Source organism: Petaurus breviceps, unplaced genomic scaffold (assembly GCF_028583685.1).
Source record: "Petaurus breviceps papuanus isolate PSGF00001 unplaced genomic scaffold, PetGlider_PUasm1.0 98, whole genome shotgun sequence".
Lineage (NCBI taxonomy): Eukaryota > Metazoa > Chordata > Mammalia > Diprotodontia > Petauridae > Petaurus > Petaurus breviceps.
Window position 1 is genome coordinate 5,204,944 of NW_027187460.1, and position 11,088 is coordinate 5,216,031.

The following is an 11,088-nucleotide window of genomic DNA, read 5'->3' on the forward strand; positions in this document are numbered from 1 at the left end:
GATGGCTTTGACAGTCTAATTAAACTGAAAGACCCCTTCTAAGGATAATGTTTTTAAATAACTGAAGGAAAAGCTAATTTCAGTTAGAAGTTAATGAAAATAAAGATATTACTTTTTTTTCCATCTAAATTTTTGGTCTTCCTGAAACCCATCCATGGACTGGGGTGGGAGAAGGGGGAGGGGGACCATAGGTTACAACTCTTTGCCTTACAGGGCTGTTGTGAAGATCAAGATAATGAATGTAAAGTATTTTGTAAACCTTAAAGGACTCTGTAAATATGAATGATTCTCTTCAGGACATGTCTTGGTGACCACATTTAAGACTCACTTTAAATGTCACCAACAAGTCAATTGCAGAGGTAAGAAAAAAGCACCCAGGATCTTGGACTCTCATTTAATTGCTATTTTAAGCAACAAGATTACCTTCTCTAAAGAAGGGCATAAAAATCTTTAGGTACTTATGTCTCCCTTTTGAAAATGCTTTAAAATAAGAAAATCCCTCAACTCTACCAAAATATCAACAGAAAATGTAAAACATAAATAACCTACTTGTATAGGTCTGTAGTACTGTGCAACCACACCATACGTTCTGTTCCCACATACATCAGTAAGGACCAGGAAATGCACCCGGTCTTCCTTATTTTCAGGAGCTACACAGAGTCCTCCTATAAAAAGAAGATGGGGGGGGGAAGGAAATTCTCATTAGTCACCTACACAGGACAAATTCTTAAAGAAATGGCACCTGTAGTCAGCATAGCACAGGAGAGGACTAAAGTTCTCTCAAAGACTTCATTTATAGAGGGCCAAAATTGGTCTTTCAGCTCACTCTTTTCTCCATCTGCAGATGACATGAAGCTAATAAGTAATAGTAATAGGTAGCATTTATAAAGCACTCTTAAGTTTGGAAAGGGCTTTACAAAAATGACCTCATTTGATCCTCACAACTACCCTGGTATATCTGGTGCGTACATAGTTGTTTGCATACTATCTCCCCCTTTAGATCGTTAGCATTTTGAGGGAAGGAACTGTTTTTCACCTTTCTTTGTAGTGTACTTAGCAAAATGCCTGTGCTAAGTCCTGGGGATACCAAGAGAGGCAAAAAACAGTGCCTGGAACATACTAGGTGCTTAATAAATGCTAACTGACCAACTGATTATTTCTGCTTTAGCCTTAAGTAAGCATTTTCTGTTTCAGAGCTGTTAGTGCCATGGTAGCAAATTTTGGTGAACTGCGAAGCACAATAATGGGGGCTCAGGAGCTATAGTACTAAGTATTAGGAATGTATCCCCTCTCTCCCTACTACAGGGTTACATCTAGGACCCTGAGAGAGTTTGATACCTGGCCATGGGGTGATGGTCCACCTTTAAGAACCTATTGGTAAGAAGGCAGACTGGAGTGAGCAAGCCAGTTCAGAAAGAGAGGAGGTGGCCACATCTATACTGCAGCTATATAAGCATAACAGTAAAGCCTTGCTGACTAAATGCTTTTTCCAGAGAATAAAAGGAGTGAGGAAGGTGGTGCTTTGGATGAACTCTGTATCTTTCTAACCCACAGTCATGGTCATTGTAGCCAGCAGGGATCTGGCTTCAACTTCTCTGGATATGATCAGAGTAAAATAGGGGAGGGCAGGAAGAGATAGATGGTTATACTTTTAACAAAAAGTGCTCAGCCTTGTTTCTCTTCTGCTAAGCACTTCAACTTCTACTGTTATCAGTGACAAACTGGTGCCTGGACACCATGCTCCTTCCCTGGGAATGGATGTATCTGCAGGACAGCTCAGCACAGAACTGCTACAGGCACATCTTTGTCTTTATTGGTACTACCATCATGAACAACAGTCAGAGGTGGGCAGTGGGCAGCATAGGTAAACGTGGCCAATTCAAACTCTATAAGGTAAACAGAAATTTTGGGGGAAGCAAAGGATTTTTTAGAAGCCTTCTTGAGAAATGTTTAAATTAATCTTAAAGTTTTAACAGCATTTATCAAAGCAATGGAATTTAGATTTGTTGTTGTTTAGCTGTTTCAGTAGTGTCTGACTCTTTATTATCCCTTTTGGGGTTTTCTTGGCAGAGATACTGGAATGGTTTTCTATTCCCTCCTCATTTTACAGATGAGGAAACTGAGGCAAATAAGATTAAGTGATTTGCCCAGGGTCACACTGGAACTACAGGTCCAGTGCTCTATGCAGTGCACTCAAGCTGTCCCAAATGTAGATTATATTGCTACAAAGAATGATACCTATGAAGAACATATAAAAATAATGTAAAATGTCTAGAAAATAATGCAGAGTAAAAAGGCACAACTAGGAGAATTATATACACTCTAACTCCTTTATATTAAAACACTTGCTATCATGTATATGTGAATATAGAGCCATAAAGCAGTAATAATAATTATTATAATTACAATAGCTACCATTATATAGCATTTTAAGGTTTGCAAAGTACTTTATATGTGATCTCATTTGATCCTCACAACAACCCTGGGAAGCAGGTACTACTCCCATTTTACAGATGAGGAACTAGAGGCTGAGAGTGGTTAAATGACATCCTCAGGCTAACATGGCTCACATGGGTGTGAAGCAGGAAAAGTCTTCCTCATTCCAAATCCAACACTTTATCTACTGTGCCACATAGCTACTTTTGTTCTAAAGAAGTTTGTTTGCTTCCAGTTCTCATTATCTGATAAAACTAAGTAACAAACCTAAGTATTCACCTGGTTTGGCCTCCTGACATGTTCACCTTGACATGTGCAACAGTTCCAGCATAGGCTAGTGCTATGAAAATTGTAAGCCTGCTTAAAGACGGACTGATTTCTTGCAAAAAAATATTTTATATGAGGAAAAACCATACATTTTTAAATAAAAAAAGCAAGCTCATATAATTGAAAAAAATTTCAAGTATTTAAATGTGATATAGGATTGTGATAGAATACTACTGTGCTATAAGAAATGCTAAGCTCAATGATCTTGGAAAAACATGGAGACCTGCACAAAATAATGAAAAGTGAAATGAGCTGAACCAAGAAAACATTGTATACAGTAACAGCAATACTGTTTTAAGAATGACTTTGAGTGAATAAGTCATTTTGACTATTATAAATACCCAAATTAACTATAAAGGACATATAAAGAAAGACACTATCTGTATCCAGAGAAAGAAATAATAAACAGAAGTATGGATAGAATAATTTTACATATATATGTATATATTTTACATATTTTTATTTTATTTATATATAAATAAACAATTTTACACATATATGTGTGTGTGTATATATATATATATGTATATATATATATACACACACACACACACCTACTTGTGAATAGTAGTAGCCATCTTTAGGGTGTAGTGGGAAGGGAAGAAAAAAGGAAATTTACACAATAACTTTATTATATATTTAAAAGGAATAGCAAGTTGTACATAATAGTTTTGCAGTTTCATGTGCAATTATCTTTTTTATTATACTATGTTATGGAAATATTTATTTTATTCCATAAATCAAAAAATAAATAAGTAAAGTAAAGAGACTATACCTGGAAAACATAGCTGTGGCAAAGCACTCAGATCAACACCATTTGGAATACTAACATCTTCCACATCAGGTACTTTCTGATCTTCATGGGGGCTCTTCCAATTCTCAGTTCTGAGTTTGTCTCTTTTTTTTCTGAAAGATCGTCTTCTTGGCTTATTCAGATTAGTACAACTGGCACTAGCTGCTGAACTGTCCTCTTTACTGATGAACGGAGGGACAAAAATGGAAAGGACCTCAGGTTCAAGAGGAAGAAGTTTTTTCATTCCTTTCTTCTGGGCAACCTAAAACAAAAGCAAAAAGGAAAAATAAAAAGGAAAAAAGTGTGATCTGTTTTTCACATGGTACTTTACTGCTTGGCCTATAGCTTTCAAAATTCATAGGATCATAAATAACTTTGAAGGTCATTTAGTCTAACTCCTTTATAATTTACAGATAAGGATGAACATTCATCCCTGATAACCATGGTTCTATACCTCTCTTCCCTTTAATGACTAAATGGCTTTAGAAGACCATCTATAATAGATAAGAATAATCTTCCATCCCTGAAAGCTACAATCATATCTTTCCTCCTCTTTGAAACTAAATGCCTTTAGAAGACTATCTGCAATAGATATAGACTTCCACCTCCTCTCCTTTCACTCTCTTCTACATTCAGGTTTCCAAACTCAGTATTCAACCAAAACTGCTCTCTCTGAAGTTTGGTGAATTCAATGGCCTTTTAAAAATCATCATCCTCCCTGAACTCTCTGCAGTATTTGAAACTGATCATGCTCTTCTTCTGGATGCTCTCTTCTCTCTGGATTTTTCTCTCTTCTTTGTTCTACTGCTCCTCCTTTGCCCCGCTGTAGTGGCAACCACACTGGCACACCAGGAATGGCTGCTAGCACAGGTTCTTAGATCTGCTTTACTATGAAAGATAGATATTCAAGGAATCAACAATCTTTTTAAATTACATTCATTAGTTCGGGGGGAAAATCAGCACCCTGAGAAAATCCAAAGAAACAGAGAAAATAGAAGCATAGAAATAAAACCCAAAAGACAGGGCTTCTAACTGTCTGACAAATTAGCAAAAATCAACAGACAGATCCAACTGTCTGACCAAGGCAATACATACATAGTTACCGGAGAGAGAAGCACCAACATCTGGATTTTTCAAAGCTGGGGGGCTCCTTAACGGCTACCCAGAGTCTCATCTGGTCAAATCACAAGAACACTCTTCTAATAAGTGAGCCCCAATGCAAAATGCCAACCTCAGAGTATATATATCCTTTTTAGAGCCAGAGGGCATCACAACCCTCATTAAAATGTTCCTACAAGCCAGCCTCCTCAAAGCAAGCTTCCCTTAATGGGCTCTACCTGAGGCCTATTAATGGGCAGGGAAGATCTTATATCCCATTAACATTACACCCTCTTTGCTGGATCTTCATCCAGGGCACATCTATTAACCGTGTGAGTCTCCCAAGATTCTGTGCTGGGCTTTATATTATCTCGACTTGTGATCTCATCAGCTTCCATGAGTTCAATGATCATTTCTATATAGTTAATTCCTAGATCTATCTAGCTCTAGCTATAAACACATTATCACCAACTTCCTTTTAGAAATCTCCAACTGGCTGTTGCATAGATACCTCAAACTCAACCTGTTCAAAACAGAACTCATTATTGTTCCCCCTAACCTCTACCTTCTTTTGAACTTCCCTATCTGCCAGCCTCAATTCCTGGAGTCATCTTTGACTCCTCATTCTCACTCACCTCATATATCTCTTGCCAAATCTTATTGTTTCCACCCGAACAATTTATCCTAGAATTGTCCTTCTCCCTACTAACACAACTCTAGTTCAGGTCTTAATTACCTCATTACCTCTCACTTGGATTTTGCAATAACTTTTAAACTGGTCTTCCTACCTTAAGCTCTCCCTACTTCAATGCATCTTTGACTCAGTTGTTGAAATGATTTCCTAAGATACAGGTTCAACTGTATCATCACTGTCATTTCAAATGAGCTCAAACAGTTCCCTATTACTTCTAGGAACATTCTATTAGGATGCTTTCCAAATTGGTTATAGTCTGCTTTACAGATCTGAAAGCATTATACAGTAGTATAATATAGCATTAACATAGTATAAGACAGCAATATAACATAATATGGGTATTAATTGCTTTAAATTTGTTCTTCCCATTCAGCTTTGGTTTCAGGACCACTAACTTTTCTTTTATATCTTTAAACTCAACATATCTTGCCTGGAGGAGATAAAGACATTTATTAGATATTGCCTTCATTTACTGTTTCGATGTGATGTCTGGATTCAAGAATAAAATTTTTAGTCTCTATCTTTCGTTAACATGCACCAAGAATTTTATAGTTAACTGTTTCAAAAGCCATTCTGATTTCACTAGAAGAAGATTCCATAAGGTGTTTAATGTGGTTTTTGGTGTTTTTTTTAATGACATCCATGCATATTAAATGATTAATAATAAGGTAGTTTGGTTTGACTCCCTCTTAAATTTGAAAGTCACCCTTAGAGCTCTATTTAGGAGAAATGATAATGGACTTAAAGAAAGGCCCATACCTTGTTTAAATCATTAACTTGACACCATGTTTGAATGTTGGTAGCATGTTTTAAACAGAGAACAGCTTTCCATGTGGCCAACAATAACTCTAATGTTCTCACCATATTTTGGCCCGTTCTATATATTTGCAGAACATGAACAAACCATAAATGTTAAATTAAAACAAAGGTTTTTACAATAATCAACAAAGGCAGTTTAATGTTCTTAGATTTTCTGGTAACTTGTTCAATAATGACTATATTGCTAATAACTTTTTCTCTACAGTCAGGAACTTTATGTTGTAGTTGAATCTGTCTGACCCTTTTTGACTCCATGGTCTGCATTGTCCATGGGGTTTTCTTGGCAAAGATACTGGAGTGGTTTGTCATTTCCTTCTCCGGTGGATTAAAGTAAAGAGAGGTCAAGTGACTTGCCCAGGGTAACACAGCTAGTAAGTATCTGGGACAGCATCTAAACTCTTTCTAACTCCAGGCCCAGTGCTCTATCCACTGACTCAGTCAGCTGCCTCCTAGTCAAACAGAGGCTATGTGACTTGCTCAAGGTCACCCAACTAGTAAGTCTCTGACTAGATTTGAACTCAGATCTTCCTGACTCCAGGCCCAATGCTCTATCCATTGAGCCATCTAGATGCTATGGGACCTTCCTTCTAAATCCTTTTTGCTTCTCAGCCAATATGCTATTTTTTTTTTTAAAGCAATCGGGGTTAAGTAACTTGCTCAAGGTTACACGGACAGGTGTTTCTGTGTGGGTGCTAAGTGTCTGAGCCCAGGATTCGATCTCCAGGTCATCCCTACACTGGAGCCAGTGTTCTTACTCGCTGTGCTACCTGGCCGCCCCTCAATATGCTATTTTCTTCTAAATGTTGACAGATTTTAAGTGACATGAGCTATGAACATTTTGTATAAAATACATAAACATGTAACTGGCCTATATTTGGAGAAGTCTTTGGTGTTCTCATTTGCTGGTAGTAGATTTACAACCATTCTATTAAAGGGGGAATCAGACTTGTTTCTGAGAGGAAGCTGGTAAAGTTATTTGCTAGAAATTCACCCTGTGAATCATTTGCAGCTTAGAGGTCCTACCTACCTCTATCACTTCCCAGTTTTTCAGAGAAGCTTAAGTTTAAGTCACTTTCCTAGACAAAAATGTTCTAGCATTCATGAAATTAATGATGCACAAACTTTATATTTCATGTCTGCTATCGCTTGCATTCTCATTGCATTGGACTTCTTGTAAACATACAGATCACCAGAAATTTTCCATATTCACTTTCTTCAATGGTTTTCTCTCTTTCTGCTAATTTTCTTGCAATTCAAGCCTCTGTAGTAAAGATTTTGATTGAGGTAAAATTATTTTTTTCTTCTTTGTATTGCTTTAATCTTTTGACTTTAAAACTAGCCGTGTGACCTTGGGCAAGTTACTTAACCCCCATTGCCCTCCAAAAAGCAAAAAACAAAACAAAAAACCCCCAAAACTTTTTCTACTTATGTCTTTTTTTTATATCAACAAAATTTCTCCCAATATCCTTCCCCCTCCTTCATTCCACAAAATCATCCCATACAGTATTTTTAAAGGAAAAAAAAGAGGTTGAAGAGAAAAAATTGACAAAACTGATCAATACATATGATCTGAAAATATATTTAATATTCCACATCCACGGACCTCCTACCTCTGCAAAGGAGTATGGTGGGTCTCATATTGATTCTTTGGGGACATGTTTGTTCTCTGTAATTTTGCAACATTCACTCTTGATTGTGTTTGTTGTTCTTTCCATTTACAATGTTGAAGTTATTACTTATATTGCTTTCTTGGTTTCAATTACTTCATTCTGCATCATTTCATATGAATCTTTCCATGCTTCTCTGTCTTTATTTATTCTTTCTAATAGCACATTTGATTATATTCATGCCCCATAATTGTTTAGTCATTCCCCAACTGATGGACATATTTTTATCTTTTGACTTTTATAGTCAGTTACTGATAATATAATTCTATTATTTCAAATGTGCTTTTATTTTCCAAATTCCTTTTTATTGCCTTTAACTGGGAGACATGACATTCAACTTTTCTACTGTGTGTATGAGTTAGATATGGATATAATCTTCTGATGCCTTTCTTCTGGTCTTTGGTAGCTTTCTCAAGATGATTTTTCTGTGGTGGTATGTGATAGTTCTCCATAGGAGTATTTCTTGATAATTCTACCTTTCTTCCTGTCATCATCACTGTTGCAATGAACATGGAACATACTGCTGTATAAAAGTTCTGAATTGATTTTGCACTTTGTCAAATATTAGGGAGAATGTCTTCATTGATGAAGATTATAGCAAATCTCAGTTTTAAAAATTATTCTATTTTAGTATTGTGCTAATTCAAAAGAGCTTTTCAAACTTCCTGCCTATGACCATCCCCTCTTCAAAATAATTTGAGACATCAGTATTTTTTGTCATTTGTTACATTATTAGGTGCCGTTTCTGGAACTTGCAGTAAATGAAGATTATCAATGACCTCACTGGTTCCTCCTTCAGATTTTAGTAGTTCCCCAATCTTATCTCATCTAATCTGGGTTTAGGGTTGAAATGATTTCTTGTGATCACCATGCACTGGCTAGAAATACATTGTTGTGTGTCTTGGAGCTGAAAGGAGCATGAAGAAGCCTTTACTTGCAACTGGTAGTATCTATTCCTAATTTTTGTTATGTTCTAGGACTGGAGAATAATGAAAGCATTCATAGATTCAGTTCATTTAATATGTATTTGGGTTTTGCTTTCTATAGTGGTCAGCATAATCTACACTGAAGAATTTCCAGTAGGTAAGGGATAGTTATTTCTGATTTCTTCTGGTACATCTTGACTTTTTGTGGTACCAGAACAAGAAGGAACGACATTTTTCTTCCTGCTATCTTCTGCATCAAGAAGAACAAAACCCTACAAAATAGGACTAGCAGGGAATCTTGCGCTGCCCCATCTATTTCCTTGATGAAAACAGTTGTAGCATTCTGACCGCAGTGCTAGTCAATAAGTGGTACTGTTAGAAGTCCAATTCTCAGCATTCTGGGGTTCCTAATGTGTTTCAAGCAGGCCTTCAGAGTGATCACAGTGGTCTCAGGGTACATGAAGTCCAAGCCGGCTGATATTCCCCCACTTTGGTATTCTGGCCTCCCTGTCCTGCCAAGGCATGGAAGATAGGTTGGACTTTGAAGGAGTTATTATAATCACAGTTATTATCATCTCATTCTTTTCATCTGTTACAATGCGTTTCAGAAAGAAAAAGTCTTGGGATAGGTGTCCAACCTGCTGTCTGACTATCATTACTATAATTGTTACTGTTATTATAGTTGTTGCTGTTACATGCACTGGAGGCTATGTTGCATAGTCACCCAAGGAGGAAAAAGGGAATACACAAAGAGATAAATAAAGTAAAGAAGAAACCTGAGATACTGAGGTTGTGTGAGTCTAAGTCTGAGAGAAGCTGGGTGAATTGGATAGTATCACATACATCCAGGAGAAGAGTCAGAAGGACCTGAGTTCAAATTTGACCTCAGACACGAGTTGTGTGACCTTGGGTTATTTGGTTGCCTGGAGAAGTTCATTGGTATTGTATGTACACCAGTTTCATGAGGGCATGATTGATTGCATGGGTTCTGGATAATGGGCAATACTCATGTACTTTCCCAGGCACCAGTGGAGTGAAGCAGGGCTGTGTTCTTGTTCCCATGCTTTATTTTTTTTGGCATGATGTTTTCAGTGATGCTGTCAGACGCCTTCAATGAGGATGAAAATGGCATCAAGGTCAGCTACTGCACTGACAATAAATTATTTAATTTGAAAAGGCTACAAGCCATAAAGTGAAGGGAGAGTTGGTGCATGATTTTTTGTTTGCAGATGATTGTGGAATCAGTGGAGTATGGATAGATTCTTTGCTACTTATACTAATTTTGGTCTAACAATTAATAAAAAAAAAAACAGGTTCTCTACCAACCAGCACCACATCATTCTTGTGTGGAACCATTGGGAGAAATAATGAACGCTATGGATAAATTCTGTTACCTTGGCAGTATACTTTCCAGGGATGTAATACAGATGGTGAGGTTGATGCATGCATTACCAGAACTAGATCTGTTTGGGAGGCTCCAAAGGAAAGTGTGGCAGAGAAGAGGTATTCAACAGCCTACAAAACTGAAGGTCTACAGAGCCACTGTATGAACCTCATTGGTGTATGCCTGTGAAACCTGGAGAGTATACCAGCGCCATGCCAGGAAACTTAATCACTTCCATTTGAATTTTCTTAGGAAGAGTCTGAAGATCATCTGGAAATAAGGTACCAGACACTGAAGTCCTTTCTTAAGCTGAACTGCCAAGCCTTCAAACTTGACTACAGAGAGCACAACTCTGATGGGCTGGCCCCATTGTCTGGATGCCAATTTGCCTAAAAGACTATTTGATGGAGATCTCACACAAGGGAAATGCTCACAAAGAGATCAGAAGCAGCAATACCAGGACACTCTCAAGGTCTCTCTGCAGAACTTAGATTGTGAGACATGGGAGACACTGGCACAGTACCACCTAACATCCCACATCAAAGAAGGTGCTGTGTTCTATGAGTGCAGCAGCTAAAAGAAACATGAGATGAGCAAATTTAGAGATATCTCCACTCCAAATATTCATGTGGACTATTTGTGCCCAACCTGTGGTAGTGGTAGTGCCCAACCAAGCTCCTCTTGATCTGATCAGCCATAGATGGACACACTATACCTTGACTCCAACAATTTTGGTCCTCTTCAAGAACGAAGGACAACAGTCAGCCAGCTGTGTCACCCTGGGCAAGACACTTAATGTTATTAACCTCAGTTTCCTCATCTGTAAAATGAGCTAGAGAAGGAAATGGTGAACCACCCTAGTATCTTGACGAAGAAAAACCCAAATTGGGTCATAAAGAGTAGGACACAACTAATTGATTAAACAATCACCACCAAGATAAAAA

General features: G+C 37.5%; 1 protein-coding gene across 2 annotated transcripts in view; it reads right to left on the reverse strand.

The window, feature by feature from the left end:
• DENND3 (DENN domain containing 3) overlaps window positions 1-11,088 on the reverse strand; it is a 118,364-nt gene that overhangs the window by 88,316 nt on the left and 18,960 nt on the right. For both annotated transcript variants that reach the window (XM_069081362.1, XM_069081361.1), the window contains exons 2-3: window positions 3,539-3,818; window positions 550-665 (exon numbers count right to left, since the gene is read on the reverse strand). In XM_069081362.1, the coding sequence (XP_068937463.1) occupies window positions 550-665; window positions 3,539-3,818 (396 nt within the window). The remainder of the gene's footprint in view (window positions 1-549; window positions 666-3,538; window positions 3,819-11,088) is intronic.